The sequence below is a fragment of the Telmatherina bonti genome (assembly GCF_933228915.1).
Source record: "Telmatherina bonti genome assembly, chromosome: 17".
NCBI lineage: Eukaryota > Metazoa > Chordata > Actinopteri > Atheriniformes > Telmatherinidae > Telmatherina > Telmatherina bonti.
Window position 1 is genome coordinate 15,930,846 of NC_136615.1, and position 22,116 is coordinate 15,952,961.

At 39.2% G+C, this 22,116-nt stretch overlaps 1 protein-coding gene across 6 annotated transcripts in view; it reads left to right on the forward strand.

Annotated features, from left to right (window-relative positions):
* The window catches only part of LOC306768288 (putative E3 ubiquitin-protein ligase HERC1), a 49,705-nt gene that overhangs the window by 25,307 nt on the left and 2,282 nt on the right, over positions 1-22,116 (forward strand). For 2 of the 6 annotated variants that reach the window (XM_079256579.1, XM_079256581.1), the window contains exons 35-76: positions 603-770; positions 893-1,132; positions 1,223-1,306; positions 1,607-1,835; positions 2,800-3,082; positions 3,431-4,215; positions 4,528-4,741; positions 6,183-6,352; positions 8,025-8,211; positions 8,325-8,452; positions 8,586-8,794; positions 8,992-9,251; positions 9,350-9,402; positions 9,511-9,702; positions 10,391-10,556; positions 10,638-10,887; positions 11,234-11,447; positions 11,537-11,814; positions 11,978-12,105; positions 12,269-12,396; positions 13,345-13,572; positions 13,789-13,916; positions 15,350-15,549; positions 15,647-15,761; positions 15,909-16,040; positions 16,206-16,304; positions 16,419-16,592; positions 16,684-16,968; positions 17,056-17,121; positions 17,246-17,371; positions 17,450-17,588; positions 17,784-17,965; positions 19,042-19,197; positions 19,294-19,416; positions 19,643-19,745; positions 20,138-20,307; positions 20,415-20,553; positions 20,649-20,818; positions 20,964-21,133; positions 21,434-21,599; positions 21,678-21,754; positions 21,852-22,104. In XM_079256579.1, the coding sequence (XP_079112705.1) occupies positions 603-770; positions 893-1,132; positions 1,223-1,306; positions 1,607-1,835; positions 2,800-3,082; positions 3,431-4,215; positions 4,528-4,741; positions 6,183-6,352; positions 8,025-8,211; positions 8,325-8,452; positions 8,586-8,794; positions 8,992-9,251; positions 9,350-9,402; positions 9,511-9,702; positions 10,391-10,556; positions 10,638-10,887; positions 11,234-11,447; positions 11,537-11,814; positions 11,978-12,105; positions 12,269-12,396; positions 13,345-13,572; positions 13,789-13,916; positions 15,350-15,549; positions 15,647-15,761; positions 15,909-16,040; positions 16,206-16,304; positions 16,419-16,592; positions 16,684-16,968; positions 17,056-17,121; positions 17,246-17,371; positions 17,450-17,588; positions 17,784-17,965; positions 19,042-19,197; positions 19,294-19,416; positions 19,643-19,745; positions 20,138-20,307; positions 20,415-20,553; positions 20,649-20,818; positions 20,964-21,133; positions 21,434-21,599; positions 21,678-21,754; positions 21,852-22,104 (7,767 nt within the window). Of the gene's footprint in view, positions 1-602; positions 771-892; positions 1,133-1,222; positions 1,307-1,606; positions 1,836-2,799; positions 3,083-3,430; positions 4,216-4,527; positions 4,742-4,886; positions 4,913-6,182; positions 6,353-7,091; positions 7,176-8,024; positions 8,212-8,324; positions 8,453-8,585; positions 8,795-8,991; positions 9,252-9,349; positions 9,403-9,510; positions 9,703-10,390; positions 10,557-10,637; positions 10,888-11,233; positions 11,448-11,536; positions 11,815-11,977; positions 12,106-12,268; positions 12,397-13,344; positions 13,573-13,788; positions 13,917-15,349; positions 15,550-15,646; positions 15,762-15,908; positions 16,041-16,205; positions 16,305-16,418; positions 16,593-16,683; positions 16,969-17,055; positions 17,122-17,245; positions 17,372-17,449; positions 17,589-17,783; positions 17,966-19,041; positions 19,198-19,293; positions 19,417-19,642; positions 19,746-20,137; positions 20,308-20,414; positions 20,554-20,648; positions 20,819-20,963; positions 21,134-21,433; positions 21,600-21,677; positions 21,755-21,851; positions 22,105-22,116 lie in introns of all 6 variants that reach the window. The other 4 variants (XM_079256583.1, XM_079256584.1, XM_079256580.1 and 1 more) reach the window with 4 other exon arrangements.

Sequence of the window (22,116 nt, forward strand, 5' to 3'; positions counted from 1 at the left end):
CTGAAAATGCTGACTTTGCTGCTTGATCAGTATTAGGCAGTATGAATGAATGAATGAACAGTTTATAAAGAAATATCTGGTGTAACATCCATGGTATATTAAAATCTTGGAAATTTTGCTCCTGTTCCATGTACACATTGGCTTGACTTGCAGGAATATTTATATCTACAATAGTAAATGCCACAGATTTGCTGTATTAGACATATTTGTTGTTTCAGGCTGCATCAACGGTTCTGTAGAAAATTTGTAAACATAATTTGCGTTTGTGCTGGTTTAAATGCTGATTTGGAAAAGAAACTAATTTGAGTTATCTAAAAGAAAATGCTGTTTAAAGCGGTTTACAGTCGTAACAGTGATGCAACCAAAAACAGCAGGGCTACTTGGAGAACAGATGGCATGTTCTCAATTACAGGATGGGATGAAAAGTGGGACAAGGCTGAAAAATGTAAACAAATTTTACCCATGTTTACTGCATGGGTAAAATGTGTATTAATCATTTGAGAATGGGATTTAATAAATATTGATTATTTATTGTCAGTAGCGCTTTTAGTAATTTGATAATTGTGTTGTAGTAATTTGTTTACAACATGCCTCTTTTCCAGAATACTGGCAGCTATGATGAATGTATTCCCATTGGAGATTTTTCCTTTGATCCACACAAGCTGGTCTGCTGTTCTCTGGAGAGTGGAAACATCCTCTCTCATGGTTCAGGAGGGAAAGGCTATGGCCTGGCAACCACAGCCATTACCTCTGGGTGTTTCATTTGGAAGGTACCTGCTCTATTGAGACAAATGAATTGCAAACAGAAAATCTTCAATGAAATAACCAGATTTTGGTTCTCTGTGCTAAGAAATATTCTCTATAATTCCTCTCATTCAACTTCTGTTTGCAGTTCTGCATTGCTAAAGAGAACAGAGGCAATGAGGGCACATGCGTTGGGGTGGCTCGCTGGCCACTCCGAGATCATAACCATCATACCACCACTGACATGTGGCTGTATCGTGCTTATAGTGGCAACCTGTACCATGGAGGTGAACTGGTCCGTACACTTCCCTCTTTTACCCAGGGTGACACTATCACCTGCATTCTGGACATGGAGGCTCACACTATATCATTTGGCAAGAATGACAAGGTTTGACTAAATGTTCACAGTCTGTCTAGTTTCTTCTGATTGACCTGTGTCTTTAATTTGTTTTTATGTTTGTCTCTGTTCTTCTTTCAGGAGCCAAAGTTGGCATTTGAGGGCGTGGTAGCGTCTGAACTGTATCCCTGTGTGTTGTTTTATAGCAGTAATCCAGGAGAGAAGGTACTTGTTAAGACCTGTCTTTGAATCCTGCTTCATCACCACATTCTTCCTTTTACCAGTTTAAGTACTGATGGTCTTCAGACATGTATAAATAAACAACAATTATAACTAACACCTCTGGGTTGACCAGAGACTCTGCACACTCACTTTAAACTAGAACCAGCTATCGATAGACGGATATTACCTTATGCTAAAATGATAAAAAGCTTTTAATTTCCTGACTGTTTTGTTAAGCAAAAAATACTATACGCTTAAAAAAAATAAAACACATAATTTAAAGTATCCCTTTATTCCTCACAGGTGGCACTGCGTGACCTGCAGATCAGAGGCATGCCCAGTAATCTGCTTCCTGGGGAGCCTCTGTGCAGCCCTCGGACAACCGTGTTGCTAGAGTCAACAATACACCTCCTACGTAGGCTCCATCAGTGTGATCCATGGTCCACACATATTAACCAGCATGTTCATACCCACCTGGACCTTATCGGTCCTGTGCTGAGGGAGGAAGACTCTGAAAGCTTCAAAGACTCTGGTAATACAGATACTTGGAGAGTAGTCTTAAGTTTAGCCCGTTCTTTTGAAAATTTCTAATATTTTGATAAAGTAGATAAAACTTTTTATACATAGTAAAAAAAAAAAAAAAAAAGTCTTGTAATTAATATTTCACAAACAACAATCACTCTATAGCAAATATTCTTTATTTAATAGCTTCCTTTTTCTGTCCAGATTATTTTAAAATATTGCCTTATTTGGACACTAAAACTTTGGCAGTTTGTTCATTTTGCTGTGACTTTTCTGTTGAACAGTGCTGTCATGTGGAAAAAAAAAACTCTCCATGGGCAGTCAGTTTTAAACTATATATATTAGAACATGAAAATATTTAATCTTCTTTTAATCTGTGCCATCAAATATATAGTTGAACAACACTCATGGGAAATTAGGTTTAAAAAAATATAAAATCAACAAACGGTCCATTTTAGATGTAACTTATTTTAGGCTCTCTGGAATCTAATTTGTCAGTCTTTGACACCAACTGCTTTCAGTCTTTGGTATTTCTTGCCTGCAGAAATCTTTCCGTTGCAAGATGTCTGAAACGTTTTGTACTTTGTATTCATTTTTTAAGTTTATTAAGTGTCATGTTTTCCTACCTGTTCAGTAAGTGAGTCATTACTAAATTCTCAGACAATCTATCTACAGCTTTGTGTGGAACTGTCCATATTCCTCATCATTGTCAAGCTCACTAAATAATGTAAATTAGCTGAAGTCTTGCCAAACTGAGATTGATGAGGAATGGAATCTTTTAGCAGTCGTTAGGCAGCTGTATCTTACAAACAGATGGCACAAAAAACAGATGTAGAAAACAAATAGTGAAGGTTATTCAGAACATTTACTTTATCTGTTGTTTTGAGAATAAATATAAAAGGCAGCCAGTAAAGCTCACCTTTTGACTGGCTACTTCTTCTTTGTTATTCTCTTTGTCTTATATTTCCCTGTAGGCTACAGTCCAACACACACTGAGAAGGAAGATAAAGACCCAACTGGTGGAGACTCCAGGGATTTATTGGCACATCGTCAATCCTTGTCGGAGGCCAAGCTGGAGGCTCTTTGTACTCAAGTGTGGCCGGTACTGGCACTAATTGGAGGAGTTGACAGTGGTCTCCGTGCTGGAGGTCTGTGCCTGCATAGGCCCAGTGGGCGTAAGGCTGTCCTACTGGGGGTCCTGAAAGAAGGAAGCTCTCTTGCCAAGCTTCAGTGGGAGGAGCCAGATCTCTCTGTCAGGTATCCCAAAAATACAGTGGCATGTCCTTTTACTCATGACCAGATTATTTCTGCATGTTTCTTAAATGATGGTTCTCATTACCTTCCATTAAACAATTCTTATATTTTTCTTGTCTTGGTCCTTTCAGCATGTGTATTACTCTGATTCCTTTCTGTTAGTGTTTATTTTTGACTTTGTTTCTGTAATTTGTCTGACATTTTACTTTATTTTAATCATTTACTCTTCTGATCTTACTTTCTTCTCGCTTCTTCCTCTTCATTCTTATATCCATTAATCCCTGTTGAATCCGTCCTGATGTCACTCCATGCTGTGTCTGTGGGTTCTTCCCATCCTTCCCAATAACTAAGCTCCATGAATTCTTGGTCACCCAGCGACACGCCGATCATCTCACTGGAGCCCTGTGACATATCCTGCTGTGATGTCACCCGCCTCGGAGGCCTCAAGCCAACGGTGTTGTTAGATCTGATATATTTGATGGGGCTGCTGGAGGAACATGGGTGGCTGGGGACTCTTCCACTCTCCAGAAGAAGATACTCTGAGGAGATTCTGAAAGAGGGTGAGATTCTGTGCTGCCTGGATGAAGATGTATCAGATGAAAGGAAGTGCCTGTCCGAAGATGAGAAGAAGAAGATGAAGGAGCAGAAAGTTGAGGCCGATCCGTTCCAATCACCATCATCAGCCAACGATGCTACAAAAGTCACTGACCCTCAGGAGTTAACCTGCTCAGCTCAGCCTCCCCAAACATCCCAGAGCTCGAAGTTGGATGCCTTTGCTCTGGAAATGAAAGCAGTTAGAGTCTCATATCTTCTGATTGGGGGTTTGAAAGCCCTGACTGTCATTTTTAGCTGTGAGAAACTGTCCGATTTGCTCCTAGTGCCTAAACATGACTCTAAAAATCCATTAGCAAGTCCTCTTTCCAGTCCTTCCCCTGATATGACTAAGACCAGCAATAAACAGTGGGACGAAAGTACCGAGTTGAGATCAGTGCTCCAGTACGTAGTGCAGAGTATGGTGAAGTGGGCAGTAAGGCCATGTCCCATCAAACAGACTGTGTCTCTCACTGATCTAGAGAGAGCTCAAGTCATGATATACAAAGGAGCCCTGAACAGACAGCAGGACAAGGAACGGAAAGGTATCTATCTGGAGATATTTATTAGACTTTCTTACTTTAGTTCTGTCATTATTTTAAAGAGCTAAATTTAAAAATACTTCAGACATTTACATGATATGAATTTTTAATTGTAAACTCTAGTAAAAAGGCTTGGTTGGTAAACTGGTAAATTAAAAATAAAAGTACTGTCATTAGAGTGTGCTTGTTGGCAAGAACCATTCAGACTTTTAAGGGTGATATGACTTGTACTCATTGTCATGACAGATTTGAAACCTCAGACTTGAATCTGACTTTAAGTCTTATCTAATCTGTATCACCAACTTTCTCATGCAGAATCTGCCCATCGCTCGTCCTCTCAGGCCATCTCTAAATCCTCCAGCTCGGTGTCTTTGTACAGCGTGGGTTCAGAAGGCACTGCCATATTTGGCCAATCAAACAGAGCTTCTGCCTCATCCTCAAACACCGACTTGGCATCCTCTTTGCCAACAAACCTGCAGGCGGATGGTCTAGATAACTTCAACCCTTTCCTTCCAATCAGCCTCCTCCAGTGAGTATAACATATTTATTTGACTTCATGTTTTGTTGAGGAGTTCATCCAAAATGGGCGGTTCAATACCTTCTGAGAAACCAAGAATGCAATAATTAGTTCTCATTCCTACTTATTGCTAAAGATCTCTATGTTTTGGCAGCAGCAGCTATTCTGAAGTCCAGGGAATGGGTGAGTTAGGTTGTGTTGTAGAAAAAACACAAACAAAAAGAAATATTGCCTGCTCTGGACTTGATTCACGAAAGATATTGAGGCTTTTGCTGTTGCTGAATGGCAGCAAGCCAGGGTCTGCTCATTTGTCTCATTTACAAAGTCTGATGTGCTCTTGAAACTGTTCCACCAACCAAATACTGTGTATGTGCTTCAGTACCGTTTACCTAGATTTAAAAAAGTATTTTGTGTTTAAAGAGATAATGGCACAAGTAAATTACCACAATGGCAAAAGGTGTCTAATTCCTTAAAGATTAAATATTTAGTGTTAAAATCTGTGTAATTTCCTAACTAGATCTTTTTTTATTCTGCTCTTGAAATAAGAGTAATCTACCTGGAGAACACCTTTGTTTTGTGTCCTCTAGGCCTGCACCTTGTTCTTGTTGCAGAAGCTGCTAGAGTGCTATCTTAGGCTGAGCTGTTGCTCTTTTGGATGCTGTTTTTCTGTAGTCATATCATCATCTTATACAATATGTAGATATATGTTTAAAGCACCAACAGAACTTACTTTATACAGTTATCCTTTAATACAGTTAGATGCAATTCTTCAGTTTTAAGGAAAAAATTTCGTTCGTCACTCATGAGAATCTGTAGCTTGCTAAAAATGTAAAGATTAATTTTTCTTTTTCTGCCATTTCTGTGACTGCTGTGTCTGTTTCTGAAAGCCTAATCATATTTTGCTATCGGGACATTGGCGAGCTGACACAACAAGGGTACAAATTACTCATACATATCATATTTTTAGCACTGCATGCTTTGTGAATAAGATGCTGAGATGGAGCAGATATCTGAGGTAAATGATGCGCAAGATTTGGCGCTAATAGCAGCCACAGTTCAGTCTAAGTGACTCATGCCCTCCTTCTTTAACCAAGGCTTCAGCTCTGCCTGCTCGTTTGTTGTCTAACACAGAAAAGACAGAACAAACAGCTTCTCAAGCACTACAGTATATTGTAAAACCAAACCAAATGTCCCCCAGAGAAGAGATTTTTGCAGATTTTCTGATAGTAGGTTGATACTACAACAATAAAAAAGGGATTTGAACAAATTTATAGGGATTTCAGGTTGAATCACTGTGGTTTTTTGGCATCTCAAAGCAATAAAGTAAGATGTAAAGCAAGTAAAGCAATATTTGACACATATAATGTCTGGCCTGGATAACAATCTGACAGTGTGCAGTGGCACTGTTTCCTCTGCGTTATTACTGTATATACTGTATCTTCACCTTCTCTAGGCACATGGTGCTAACTCGGTTCCCTACTCTTACGGGCCTGGTTAATGCTCCCCCAGTGCTGCATCCTTGCTTCAGCTTGGCCAGCTCTGCTTCTTGTGATGCCTTCACAGAACAGCAGACTAGCTTCATGGAACCTGGTCCCTGCAGCACACAGGCCAGAAGCAGCCTGGGTAAGATCAAGCACAGAGATGTTAAGGGTGAGGGGGGGGGGGGGGGGGGGGGGGGGGGGGGGCTGGGTACACGACAGAGGAGACGCATTGGTGCAGTTTGAGGGGGAAAAAAAATCCTGATTTGTTACTGATAAACAGTGTAGTTTGTTGAAGGATGTTAACTGTTTTAATTCTGCTGGTAGGTTTAAGGTCTAACACACCTTTACCCAATGCTGGCTCATGAAACGTATCATAATGGAATAAGAAATTCAAAAAATTGTTTTCTGCATTGCAAAAGAAATGATATCTCATTGGGAGTTGTCTGTCTTGTGCATGATCCACTGATGCTCAAAACAGCACGTGTTTTGTTCTGCTACTGAATGCAAATAATGCATGTATACACTTACATGCTTGAATGGCACCTTTTTCGTTTCATTGTCAGCTATGTTGATGTTATTTTGAACAATTTCAGAAACTGAATTAGACTTAAATTTTCCATGTTTTATGTTGTCAGATAAAATAAGAATAACAGGCTGGTTGATTTGCAGATTTGATCCTTCATTGAAGTAATTTAAAAAAAAAAAAGCTGGAAAAAAAATTTGTTAAGTAGAATCTTTTTGGAGTCAGTTTCATCTGAAACAACAAAAAATGACTCTTTATTTGGGCTCTAAATGCTATAAGTGGGCAAAATTTAAGATGGAGATGTGGGCTTGTTCTTGGTTTTTTTTTGTCTACTTTTCTTTTTCTCCTCAACCACCAGAACGGACACAAATGTTTGTCACCAGTCGCTTGCTAGAAATGGGATTCTCTATGAGACATATCTACTGGGCCATGGAGGCTGCAGGTACTGCTCTGTGTGAAGGATAGTGCCAATTATTTACAGGTTTATGTGCTTTATTTTATTTTATTTTATTTGTTGCATTTGTCATTTACTGTGTGTTGCTGCATTCCAGTAGGGTAAATTATGTAGGTAAACGATGCATAGTCTTAGGCAAAAGCCAAAAATTGTTTTTTTTTACTAATAGGATTCCTTTTATAAGGCTGGACATCAACTCAGTAAACATTGTGTTCCATTAAAAACACATTTTTCTGCCTCATAAATACCTGTGCCCAAAGAACTCCCCCAATTAACATTAAATAAACCATTTAATGCCCATTTTTTCCCTTCTCCTTTTATCCGTGGTGCAGAATGACAATTAAATGCAGTTTCAATGTAACTGTGTAATGACAATAAAGTCTATTCTATTCTGTTCTATTCTGATTAGTTGATAATTGGCTGGAAACCCTTTAAAAGACTAATTTACAAGCTCATTTTGAAATTGTTTGTTTGCCGTTTGAATCACAGAAGCTTATAACATGACAGCATGGTAGGAGGGAATATTTATATCACAAATGATGCATTTTGTGCATGTACATGATTTTTTCTTTCTTTCTTTTATCCTTTACACATTGCATAAGGGCACATGTTTGTAGCATTACCTTTTCAATTCATATTTACTCCTTCTTTTACACAACATCACCAGATTTACGCCAACTTTTGCCACCCACACTCTTATGAACAGATGCTTCAGTCTGACCTCAGTCCATACATAATAGCATGGTCCTGCCATGATGCCCAATATAAATTAGACACAAAGCATCTCATGATCCATCTTTTCCATTGCCTGATAGTTCAACTTCCTTGTGATCTCAGATGTAGCAGGTGACTTGGACTCTCAAACTATTGAGGTGTTGGCCAGTTGGATGTTAGAACACCCCTTGACAGAAGACCAGCAGGCATCTGAGTTACCAAGACCAGAGGGTGTTCCTGACACCCCTTCCCCAGATGGGCCAGAGACAGTGCAATGTCCTGAACGGCCCACCAGCCAAACCACTGAAAGGTAAGGAATTTTAGAAGATACGCATAGCTTACACTTAGTTTGGATCATTTTGTATTGCAGTTGTTAGAAATGCACCAAAGTAATTTGATTATTTTTTTGTATTTTCTTTACAGCCTGTTGCCAGGACTTGACTGGATAGAGAGGGAGAACTTCTTGGATGTTCATCTTACTAGAAATAGACCTCCTCCAGCACGGAGGCGGCGCTCAGGTCCCACACAGAGAACCTCCTTCAGAAGGGCAGGTCAGAATCACAGGGCAGAATCAAGAGTGGAAAACACGTCAAACTAAGTTCAAAACTGAAATATTGGTTAAAATAAACCATTTTATGTCCTTTTTTTTTTATTTTTATTTTTTTAAATAATTTTTATTTAAAGATTTGCCATCACCTAGCCCCCTTACTCAGCTGTACCAGCAGCACACATCAGTCAGTGATTGGCCAGAGCAAGTTGAGTTCCACCCGTACTCTGCTGAGGAAGAGTCAGAGTTGGGATACATGGATGATCCATACCATGAAGAAACATATGAGGACCTGCTTACCCCTTCATTCTTCAGTTTGGAGAGAGACACACTTCAGATAGTGGAGGTGATACACACAATTCTCAAAATAAATGCAGATAAAACAATGTTTTGTTTTGATTACTCTAATAGTCACATAATCACAGAAAAGTTTGTGGATGTCGTTTCATGTATTGGTTTGTTTTTATGATCGTGTGTATACTTTCTTCATAATGTCGTCTTATTGCACTTGTACTCTGCATATTATCATCTTCACTGCTTCAGGTTGGAGAAGAACACAGCCAGATGGTGAAATGCGAGCTGTGCAACACCTTCACTCTGCAGTTTAACAATCACATAAAGCGGCGCCATCCAGGATGTGGCCAGAGTGCTGCACGCAAGGGCTACGACAGTACTGGTGCTTACGTTGATGTCTGGTTCAAAGGAGAGTGTGGCTCAAACTTCCCATTCTACCTTCTCTGCAGTTCCTGCAGGGAAAAATATCTGGCTGCAAACATGAGCGATCCAAATTCTAAATATGAAAGGTACAGAAGCTGTGCAGTATGTGGGAAATATGTTCAGGAGAGAAGCTACTCTTTTGTTTTCACACTTCTATTATTCGGTGTTATATGTTGTGCTGCAGGATTAAAGGTCTGACATCTGATTTGATTGGCCAAATGGACAGCACTTCAGATGGTAGGGAAAGTAACATTCATTTTAAAGAGGCAACGACGAAATTATTCAAGTTTTGTAATGAATAATTTTAGTGGTTTTATTATATAAATGCTGCTTTTGTTTGCACAGATGACTGGGAAATGGGCCATGATGAGTATGACACAGGCAAATTGACAGGACTGGAGGATTTTGGACTCCTGCTGAGACCATTGGGACTGACTGAAAAGAAGCTAGTACCAGATCCCATTATATTTATGGAACCAGATCCACTTGGAGCTCTAGTTTACAGCTCAGGATGTCTAACAAGGACAGCTGCTAAAGGTATTGTTTTTATACTTGCTCTTTTGTTTGGGAAAAAAAAATATTTTATGATTTGCAGGGTGATTAAGCTTAATATGCTGTTTAGAGGATCAGGCATGTATATATGTAACTTTGCAGATATTTTATGGTATAAATTTCCATATATTTAGAAATCTTGGCTTTGATATTTTTCATAAATAATCCATTAGGTCAGTTGAAACATTTTAACAGAGATCTGGCCACACATGTTGCTTTAGATATTTTCAGGTTAAGACTGAAGTTTTCCAGTCACTTTATTCATCAGATAACTCCTAATTATTGGACCATGCAACATTTTTCTGACAACCCAAAACCAAATTTGAAATGCAAATTTTTCACATTTTTAAAGACCAAATAGCAGGACATAAATGAAGAATGAAGTCAGATTTTCTCAGAAACAAATTGTCCTGTTTATATGGCAATAAATTATGTGATTTCTTCCTGTGATAAGTTAGCACACTTGTAACACTCACCCACTTTCCTGCTGTGCTAGTTGGCAGTGTTAATATCCAAGTTACAGCAGCATGGTGACTCATAAATCCTTCTTCAGTGCTGAGCATCAGAAACGCATAAACACTTCCTAAAGTTGTCTTATTGGTTCTTTTATTTAAACTTTTCTACATCTTTTTCCTGTAGTAAATTGTCTTTTTATTTGCGCATTTCTTGTTAGGAAATACCCTTGTTGAGCAGAAGACATCACTGAGTCTTGGGCAGCAGGCGGTATCACTAAGGGACTCACATGACAGACTAAAAGCTTTACGAAGAGTCACATCCACAGCACAGATTCTGCTAGCTTACAGCATGGTGATGAGAGCACTGTCTCAGACTGCCTCCAGGTAATTATTACTAAAATATGATTTATCACATTGTTTTTCATCAATGGCTTTTCAGCACTTCTTATCTGTCTTCTTTTGCAGTGTGTTAGTTTGCAGCCAGTCAAATGGGCTTGAGTCCTTGGGCCTGGCAGACATCCGGATACTGGTGCGACTGATGACTTTAGCAGCAGGGGGCAGGGCTCACACCTGTGTGAACAATCAGTTAGGTGTGAAGGGACTGGCGACAGAACGCACCAGCTCCACCTGTCTCAGCTTTCTTACCTCAGCCATTGGCAATGTGGTGTCCCACAGCCCTGCTGCATACAGACAGCTAGTGGAGATATGCACTCAGGTCAGCTTTTCTTCAAGTACAATGCTAGAAAATGTGAAAATGCTATTAAAAAATCCAAATCGCAAGAATTATGTCAAACATCACCCCTTGTTTAGTATTTAATTAAATGTAATCAGGAATCATATGGGAATCATTTTAATCTGAAAACTGAAATGAGAGAATATTTAATTCAGAAAAAAATCTTATATGAAATTCTTTAGGGCTAAACTTTTATATACAACCATAAAGCTGCAAGAGTATAGACTTATTGAAGCTTTAACACATTTGCAGTCATGATACATCTTGAATGCTTAATAATAATGAGATAATGAGACAATTTCATTCTGTCTAATGCTACTGCCCTTAGGATCTCATGGCAGCAGCTACTGGGGTGAACATCGGAGCCATCACTGACCCACAGCAGCGATCCCCTCTAACAATTGCTACTCAGGGAGCCCAGCAGCAAGACCACAGTGATCAGACACCTGCAACATTCCTGGTCACACAAAGTCTGGTGTCTCTGCTAACAGAAAAGAGCATTCACTGTTACAGCCCAGATAGAGTTGAAAATGAAGCTAATGGTGAGAAAGTCACATTTAATCAGCTTCATCTGTTTTTTGAAGTGTCATTTATGAGAGCTCTCATTTGTCAATGAATCCATTTGGCCCAGATGTGGGAAACCAAGGCGTGTCATCTTCCTCTTTACCTCCCTCCCCTTTACCACATCTGAGTGGCAGAGTGGGCCCTCTGGAGCTGGCAAATGCCTTGGCAGCATGTGTCCTCTCTGCAAGGCTGACCAGTAAACACCGTCAATGGGCTGCACAGCAGCTGGTGCAGGCCTTGGCAGCTGCAGGAAGGGACAGTCCTAATCGGCCCCAGACATACAGTGACCTGGCTGGTGACCTACGCAAATGTCCTCTCAAGAGACTAGAAGGACATTACAACAAGGCCAGTAACATGCCCTCTTTCTTATTTTTTTAATGTTTTTTTGTTTTCTAATGAAGACATTTTTTTCTTGTACATAATAATAATTTTAAGTGGACAACTTTGTCTTTTTTCAAACATTTGTGAGGAATTAAATGAAATATATCCAATATTTTGTTCTGTACAGGTGGCCAGCTGTTCCTGGAGCAGTGAGCAGAGTTTGCTGGCAACATGTTCTCAGGACAAGGTGGTACAGCTGTGGACCATCAGCCAAAACACTGTAGAGTTACAGACCACCTTTTCCTGCATTACCAGGTATTTGTGCTTGGTTAAGTATTATTTTGGACAACAATGGCTTCACTATTTGATGCACATATTTAAAGGATCTGTTGGGGATTAAAACAACAAACCTTTTCTAAGTTTCTGAACGACTGGCCATAGACTGACTGGTACTTTTTCTCTTACTGATGTTTTGCAGCAAGACAGACAGATCAAGCAGCGAGAGAGCTGGCAGATGTCCGCATATGTCTCCTGTATACTGGAGTACTGGGGGCAACTTTCTAGCTGCACCTGAAAACAAACATATAAACATCATGAATATCAGAGGTAAGCCTGTCTGTCTCTTACAGCTCTTAATATTTAAGGATCAACATTACAATATCACCACCCTCCTAATATTTAATAGGTGTTTGATGTCAAGACAAACTTTCTTTCTGTACAGCTAAATTGTGATAAGATAAGCAGTGTTACTAACTCAGTTTGACTGCAGGCCAGTTCCACACAGCAAAGTAAAGCAGCTGCTGTTAACATTATGTCTGCGGTTCAGCTGTACCATCACATCTACAGTCATTTTGTCAGATACTTTTTTTTTTTTTTTTTTTTACAAAACATGAATTATTGTACAAGACCTAAACCACTATTATTATAGCTTCAGCCATAGATAGCTTATTTCCATATTCTCGGGACTAATGTTTGAGATGATTTAAAAACTCTTGACTCAGATAACAGAACTGAAAAAGATGGAAGAACTCTGCAAGAAAAGCTCCTTCTGCTGTCGTTGATTTTTTTTTCTTTTATTTAATTGTTTTCTCTTTATGCAACAGCTCATATCCCATTAGATTTTAGATTAAATTAGTTAAAATCCTGTTTACAATGTCAGACGCAAGGAAGTGGTTTGACCAAATTTGGCAAATAAACAGTATTAGTTTAATGGGACTCTCCCAACATGCTCTTTACTGTAACATTGCCTGTTTTTCAAGCATTTTTACATCATGGTTTTATGTAGGTCAGATTGGAAAGACTTTTAGTCAATAATTTATGCGACACAAAGATAACAATAAATCCAGGTTGAAAAATCACAGAATTTATGTAATAAATTATTCTAAACTCATGCTTAAACTCACACTAAAGAGACACCTCTCCATTCAGCAATATATGATAAATATCACACTTTGCACATAAATAATTACATCTCAAAATCATCTGTGGTTAAAGGTGTAAGGTGCCTACTAATAAGAGCCAGAGTTTCTACAGTGTGACTTGTTTATGTTTCAGGATCTCTCTGTCATGTGGAGGCTCTGGGTTCTCGGGTCACAGCACTCTGTTGGGCTCAGAGCTTCAGTTTGTGGATGCTCGACCAGTCAGCAGCCTGCAAGGGCAGACTTGCTGAGAGCTTGTTGGTGGGACGGTTGGATGGCTCACTCTGCTGGTTGGAAGTCACAATGCAGGAAATAGACCTGGTTGTAAAGAACACTGAACTAACCCAGTGCCACAGGAAAGAGGGTGAGGGAAAGCTGCACACGTGGTGTAAACACATTAATCTGAGCTGAACCATTTTTTATAATAAATATTCTATTGGTTTTGTTTACATTTATACTATTTTTATGAAGAACTTCATCTATCTGTCTATCTGTCTGTCTGTCTGTCTGTCTGTCTATATCTCTATCTCTATAGATATATAATATGATGCTATATATGAACAGTGCTCTCCTTGTTTAGCTCCACAGTGTGTTGCCTGGCATAGTGAAGATAAGCCTTTTGCAGTGGGCTATCCCAGTGGGAAAATCCTTTTGGCCACCACTGGGAGCTACGAAAACACAGAGCCTGTAGTGATGTCTCTTTTCCAGGTTTGTCATGAACTTTACATTGATTGTAACTGCAGTAAATCTACAATGTAAACCTTCGTCTCTGCATAGAATCTTGAGAACAGGTTTTCACTCAGGGTTGCACTACATTTTTTTCCATCATTTCCTCCTTTTACACTGATGAGTCCCCGAAGCCCTTTCTGCAGAAACATCACCCCGCAGCATAATGTTGTTATCATCATGTTTGACAATGGGGAAATTAGGGATGCACCGATCCACTTTTTGGAGGTCTGATCCGATACCGATATCTGAAATTTGGATATCTGCTGATAACAAATCTGTTTATGTGAGCGTTATTGTGACTATGGATAATATTGCTGTTATAACTGTATAAGATATCATTAGGTTGTAATAAATAATAATAAAGTAATAAATTCTGAAGTTACCTCACCAATACAAATATAACAACGTTACAGATCTATCAATTTCAAGGTTTTACTTTGATTTGGCAAATTTTACTTAAATACAACTATAAATTTAGAAACAAAGATCTAACTTTAGTGTAACAAAAAATGTCACATTTTAATACTCAAGGCATTTATTTCTTTTAAAACATGTCCAAAGCATGTCATCAAACACTTCTGACATGACAGTCCTGCTGACATGACTAGTGTGGTATTGGGTATCTGTATCGGTGCATACCTAGGGGAAATAAGGGATTTTCAGTTTAAACCACGCTCACTCCACTTTGGGAATTGTGCCCTAACAGCCTAAACGTCTTTATTTTATATTAAATTTGTTTCTCATGATCAAACTCATTAATAATAAGATCAATTAGGCTTAGCAGCTGGATCTGGAAAGTCTTTTGGTGTTTCCAGACTTATGTTTTACTATGTTTACTTCACTTTAGGTGTGTTAAATTTATGACTGATAATTTGTGTCATTCCCTGAAATCTGTGCCGTAACACAGTGTGAGGTAACAGTTTACAGAAAAAGATTACATATTTTGCTCAGTTACATGGGAAGTAATCAGAAAAAATAAATTGGGTACTCACTGTTAGTTTACTATTCCTTATTGATTACCTTTTGATCACATTTTATTTGATAATTATTGGTCATTTAGATATGAAATCTGTGAAGATTTAATTAGTGATCATTTATTATTTTATAATTCAGTCTGAATTTGCAGTTTAATCAAATATAATGAATAGTTAATTATTATCGTAACAGTTAATTACTTGTGGTCTTAGAGGAACAAATGAGGAACTAACAAACTAACAAAACTAACAAACTAAAAAGTTTCTGAAACCTTCTTGGTACTCAATAACTTTTGACCCAAATTGTTCTTAAATGTATCAATTTTTTCCTCAAAAATGCAAGGTCGTGCTCTGCATATTACCTATCTTTTGTACCACATGGCCTAATTTTTTCTTTCATTCCATGCTTTGACCACTGTGCTTTCCTTTACTCTGTAGGACAGTGTGAGTTTCTTAAAATGGGACCCTACGGGACACTTGCTGCTCTGTTTGGGGAGGTCAGACGTAGTAAAGATAGTGGGACGCTCTGGGGGCACCTGGGTGACCATGCATACACTCTTCCACACTAGCACTGTTAACGTTGCAGAATGGTGCCCCCTTGCTGGCAGAGCACCTGATCCCAGGCTCATGATGGCTGTGTGAGTATAATTTATACAATTCTCATATATAATCAGTGTTTTCTTCCCCCCCAAATGTTTGATATATTTTCCTTTATTACTGTCAATGTTTCTGTAGAGGTTGTCAGAATGGCTCTGTGTACATCTGGACACTACCACAGGGGGGTACTATTGTGTCTTTGCCAAACATGTTGAACAACTCCCAGTGCCAGGATAAAAGCACCAAGATCGAGGTTAGATTGGATCTTCTGCTGGACATTTTGTGCAGATATTTGTTTTGATAAACTTATAGTTGTTATTTACAAGAATGCACTGTATATGCCAAGTACTCTCACTTATAGTATTAACTCACAACATATTTCCTTGTTTTTATTACACAGCAGGACAGTGCAAAGTGTGCATTTGTTCTTCATGGTCACATAACAGCTGTGAAGTCTCTTTCATTTTGCTCCAGTGGTCTGGCACTGGTTTCTGGAGGGATAGGGGGGCTGCTCAACATCTGGTCTCTGCAGGTACAGAAATCTGTTTCATTGCTCCAGCCACATATTTACTTAGCAAAAATTCTGATTTGAAGAGGTGTCATCATGTGGTAACCAAACAAATTGTAGTTTTGTTCCAGCTATATAAAAATCCATAATTCATTATTTCCATTCCTTTCCTCTCTCTGTCTCTTAAAGGATGGTTCAGTGTTACAGACAGTTACAGGACTGGGTTCAGTTGTCAGTACTACCTGGATACCAAACTTAGGTGTAGCTGCTTGCTTTGGGAGGTCAAAGGTAATGTGGATCCTTTTTGTCTCTTTGTTTTTGTCTTTGTGATCGTTTCTTTGTCTTGCTTGTGACATTTCACGTTGCTGCCTTTGTAAGATGCTTGTTCTTGTTGTTTTCTAGGATGTTTTATTGATTTGCTGCACTCCAGACTGGATTAGTCAAAACCATGTGTTGGCATCCTGTCGCATGGTCCTCAGAAGCCAGAACATCTTGGGGCTAAATCGGGCTCCTTGTTTGGCTGTGTTCCTGGAGAGGCTGCCTTTGCTGTTGCAGGAGCAGTACAGCTATGAGAGGGTCATTACTAAAACTGTGTTTTGAACATGCTTTGGAGCTGTTTGGTGGATACCAGTTGACATGTGAACTTCTTTGTTTTCTCTTTTTGCAGACCCATGTGGCAGCTGGTGACCAGCTTGTCCACAGTGCTTTCTTGCAGAGTCTGGCCTCCTTAGCTGTTGGTTTGTCTTTAGAGAAACACCTATGCTCTTACCCGCGGCCCCCACACCACACCTATTCTGAGGCTCATTCCTGCCTGCCAGAGTGGACCTGGCTGCTCACTTATGCCACTACTGTTCGCAGTGCTGAGGCGATTGCTAGCGGTACTTCCTTCCCTGAATCTTTCATTGTTTCTGATATTCAAGAGGTGGAAGACATGAACATCGCCAAGGCACTGGTGAGTGTGTATCATGTCCTAACATTTTAGGATAGTAAATGAAAAACATGCTTCCCTACAGTTCTTATCCTGTAACTTGCCTTCCAGGACAATAGTAAGTGGAGTTTCTGTATGGATGAACAACTGATGTCATGGGCCACCAACAAACCCGAGGTAGTAGCTTCACCTGTTGCAAAAGTAAAATATGTTCAAATCATTTAAAAAGACACCTTAAGTAATTGGGTGGGCAGGTATTTAACAGTTTCAAAATATCTCCATGATTTTCTGTGTTTCTTAGGACTGGCAGCAAGGAGGCAAAACTGAGGTGTATCTGTGGGGGAATGGTCGTTATGGACAATTGGCAGGAACAGGATCCAACCTTGCATTTCCTACAATGGCACCTTCTCTTTTACAGACACAGCAGGTAGCCGCTATTTCACTCAGGGTATAATCTTCATTTACAATTTCCCATTTTTTGAAATGTTTGTGCCTTTTTTTTTAGGTTGTTTGTGGTCAAAACTGTACATTTCTGCTCCAGTCCAATGGTTCGGTTCTTGCTGTAGGGGAAGGACAGTATGGTCGACTGGGCCAGGGGAATTCTGATGATCTCTTTGTTCCCACTATTATATCTGCATTTCAAGGTACATTGTTTATAAATATTAGGAATCCAAGTCTTACTGGTCTTTTATTTAACACATTTTTTCTTTGTCCACAAAAAGAAGAAATTAATATTTTCATTTTCTTTTTTCTTTTTTTTTTTGCACGCATGCATGCATCTACATGTCCTCTTATGTTTTTGTTTCTAAATTGAGACTGTCTGTCAAATGTTTGTGCAGGATATGTAGTGACACAGCTGGTGACATCCTGCGGCTCAGATGGACATTCGATGGCTCTGACAGAAACTGGGGAGGTCTTCAGTTGGGGAGATGGAGATTTTGGAAAACTGGGCCATGGCAACAGTGAAAGACAAAGGAGACCCAAACAGATAGAGGCCTTACAAGGAGAAGAAGTTGTCCAGGTAGAGATCACAACAGTGCTTAAACTACAAAAAAAAAAAAAAAAAAAGTTGTTGAAAATTTGTTTGTGTTAACCAGAAGAGTACGACTTGATTATCTGTGATACCAGAACTACGAAGACTTTAGAGGCTGATTCATTTTCTTTTCTTATTACTTTTCTTTGCTCTACTACTCTGATCTTGTTCATTCTTCTGACTATTCTCAATAGTGTTTTTTAACAAATATCCTTTGACTGAGAAATGTGAAATTTTAACATATCCCAAGTAGCTTTTTGTAAATCAGACATCAAATGTTTAAGTTCTGCACCCACACATGATCCCGTTATGCTCAGGCATTTCTCTGGTGTCAAATATAGATGACCATAAACATATATTTATTCATCTGTCTTTTATTCGTTTTAAGCGTAAAATTTTTTTCTTCGTTTTTAGCATTTCTCTAAGTTATTTTCAACGTTTCATCAGAAACTGCTTGGTCTGCTGTTGCAGGAGTGACTCTTCCAAATACTTAAGTATTTAGATCTGCTTTGGTAATTTTAGATCACATTAAAACCGTTTCTATAACCCAGAAGTTTATTGATTCTTGATTCTTTATTTAGATGACCATTTTATCTCTGGAGCATTTTACTAATGTGAAGAGGATGTCTTACATTTGTCAACATGGGATTCTCAGAATTAGGCTCTGAACTTTTTACAAAAAAAAATGACTTTCTATTGTCATGGGGCATCATATTTACATCATAATCCAAAAAATATCCTTCAAAAATGGTAATAAATATGGACAGGGATGACCGATAACCAGAAAACTAGGTAATCAAAGTAATAAAAGATAGATTTTTCTGATTTTGTAAAGACTGTGGAAATTTATTATAAACCAAAATATTGCCAATCTGTAGAAAAGTCTAACATAAACAGATTTTAAAATAATCCTGTTTAAATGTTCTTTAATTGTAACGGTAACAGCAGCAGCATTGGTGAGAGCAAAGCGGCAACTCAAAGCATTAAAAAAAAAAAAAAAAAAAAATTGCAATGAATAAATTTAACAAGGTTTTGATCGGCTTTGTTCTGCTTTGTTTACCTAGCTTGCGTGTGGTTTCCGGCATTCTGCTGTGGTTACAGCAGATGGAAAATTGTTTACTTTTGGCAGTGGTGAATCTGGGCGCCTGGGCCAAAGGTCAACATCCAACAGGATGCTGCCTGAAAGGGTGGCTGCACTCGAGGGATATCATGTTGGACAGGTATACAAACTGGATAATCTATGTTATAAATTTAGCTGAAGATGCTGTTTCTGCAAAAGAAAAGATAATTATTTAGAGTTTACTTGCATTTCTCAGGTGTCATGTGGTCTCAACCACACGTTAGTGGTGTCTCTGGATGGCATGGTCGTATGGGCATTTGGAGATGGAGATTATGGCAAACTGGGAACAGGTTCCTCCACAGCAAAATACTATCCGCAGGTATGTTATCTCTGATGAAAACTCACATTTAGGAATTCACAGTAGACAAAAAGTTTCTGTCTACTGTAATTCCGTAATTTTCTGTAATTCTTCTTCTGATTGTCTTGAAAATGTAATAAGAGATACAAGGAGGACTTTATCATCCCATTGATTCCTAGGGTTATATTAAAGCTATTGATATACTTTACTGGAGATAAAAGTTGCCTTTTGTTGTTTTTATTTTTAGAAAGTGGAGGAGCTGTGCAACAAGGGAATTAAGAAACTCTGTTGTGGGACTCAGTTCTCTGTGGCTCTTGCCTGTGATGGACATGTTTACACATTCGGACAAGGTACACCTAATTTTCAAAGTTAATTAAATAGTTAAGTGTGTGTGTATACATATGTATATATATATATATATATGTATTTATATATATATATATATGTATTTATATATATATATATATATATATATATATATATATATATATATATATATATATACTTTTACTTTTATGATTTAGATTTAAAATGCTTAAAATTGTGTGCATATGTATAACTGTCCTTTCCTGTATGCCGCTGTATCCTTTTTTTTTTGACTTGGTGATAATGTCATAAGGAATTATGACACATGTCAAGTTATCCCTTGATGCCGGTGCTTCTTGACATAGAAACCGTAAACAGGAGAAAATATGAGTATATTTTTGTGCCATTATTTTTCTTTCTTTTGCTCATACTTCAGAGCGTCTGATTGGCCTGCCAGAATCCATGCTGAAGAATAAATCCAACCCCCAAGTGGTGCCCTCCTTAGAAGGGTTGTTCATAGAGGACATTGCTGTGGGTTGCGAACATGCGCTGGCTCTGACCTCCACTGGAGATGTTTATACATGGGGGTGCAACAGTGAAGGACAGGTAACCAGCTTGCTTCTTTTTGAGATATGAAGCACTAAGACAATGTAGTATTTTCTTGCAGTGGCACTGTGAAGATTATATTGTTGTGTTTTATGCAAACGTTGCAGCTTGGACTTGGACACTCCAATCCAGTGAAGGAGCCAACACTCGTAACATCCCTTCAGGGTAAACACATCAGACAAATCTCTGCTGGCCGCTGCCACAGTGCAGCATGGACGACTCCATCTACCTCGCTGAAAACCTCAGGTACAAGCAAAGTCCTACGGTATCTACATACACAAAAATACTATGATCCATGAAAGGGACACGCCTGGGACACCATATGTCACCTTCATTGGCAGGTGGCTCTGGATATTTCCAGCTTGGCCTTCCCCAGTCAGTCCCTCCCCAGTACAACACTCTGAAAGACTGCAGCCCTGATGTTCTCAGCATGCGCCTCAGGGTGCTCTACCACTTCTCTGATCTTATGTACAAATCCTGGAGGCTACTCAATCTGGACACAAAAAATCCGGTATCTTTTGCCCAACTGTTTGAATATGTGAATGCAAGTATGCTCTTGCATCTGCTCCTTTTTATGCCGTTTGTATTGCTATTATATTTTCAATGCAGTTCCCCATTCACCTCCTATTTTACACGCTTTCCTTCCCTTCATGCAGATGTCCACCTCACGCTATAGCTCCGGAACCGCAGCCATTATCCGCGGTGAACTAAGAGGCCTTCTATCACCCAAGGTCAACACTCTGCCTCTTGTGCGCTCCATCGGCAGGACAATGACCCAGGGTAAAACATATGGGCCTCAGATCACTGTGAAGCGGATTTCCACAAGGTAAGGGTGGCCATGATGTTCGTTCCATTGGCAGAAACTGAACGCCTGCAGGGGTCAGCTTGTGGGAAAAAAAAGAAAAACAGAATGTGGTCAGAACAGCTTGCTGTGTTTCCAGGTGGCCAACCAGGCTTATTAACGAAATGTCAGGACTTTTATTTGGCATACTTGCATTCTTTTTTTTTTTTTTTTTTTTTTTTTTTAAATATATATATTGTACTTTGAAAGCAACTTTCTGTTGGTTTTATATCTGCCATCACAGTGCATGTCCATTAAAACACCCCCTCCTATTCACTCCCACAGAGGGCGCTCAACCAAGCCCATCTTTGCGCAGATAGCAAAGCAGGTGGTCAATCTGAATCCTCTCGAGCTTCGGCTGCCATCACGAGCCTGGAAGGTGAAACTGGTCGGGGAGGGAGCTGATGATGCTGGAGGAGTGTTCGATGATACCATTACTGAGATGTGCCAGGTGGGATGAAAACTAAGCACATTTAAGAGCATTATAGAAGACAAACTATGCACGCTGACAAATATGGGTTTGCACCAGGAGCTGCAGTCTGGTGTGGTGGATCTTCTGATTCATACTCCCAACAGCTTTGCGGATGTGGGGAGCAACACTGACAGGTTTTTGGGGTTTTTTTTCAAGATATTTTTTAATAATGAAGCAGTATAACTGATATGCTGAAATGGTCTTTACCTCTGTAAATGGATACATTTTTAGGTTCTTGCTAAATCCTGCGGCACTCTCAGATGATCACATGGTCCAGTTTCGTTTCTTGGGTATCCTCATGGCGGTCGCTATCCGCACTAAAAAGCCTCTGGACTTACATTTGGCTCCTTGGGTGTGGAAACAGCTTTGCTCCATGCCATTAGGAGGATCTGACCTGGAGGAAGTGGACCTGCTCACCTTCCGCACCCTTCAGGGCATCCTTCACTTAGAAAACAGTGGAATCACAGAAGAAAACTTCCACGTGGTAAGATGCTGT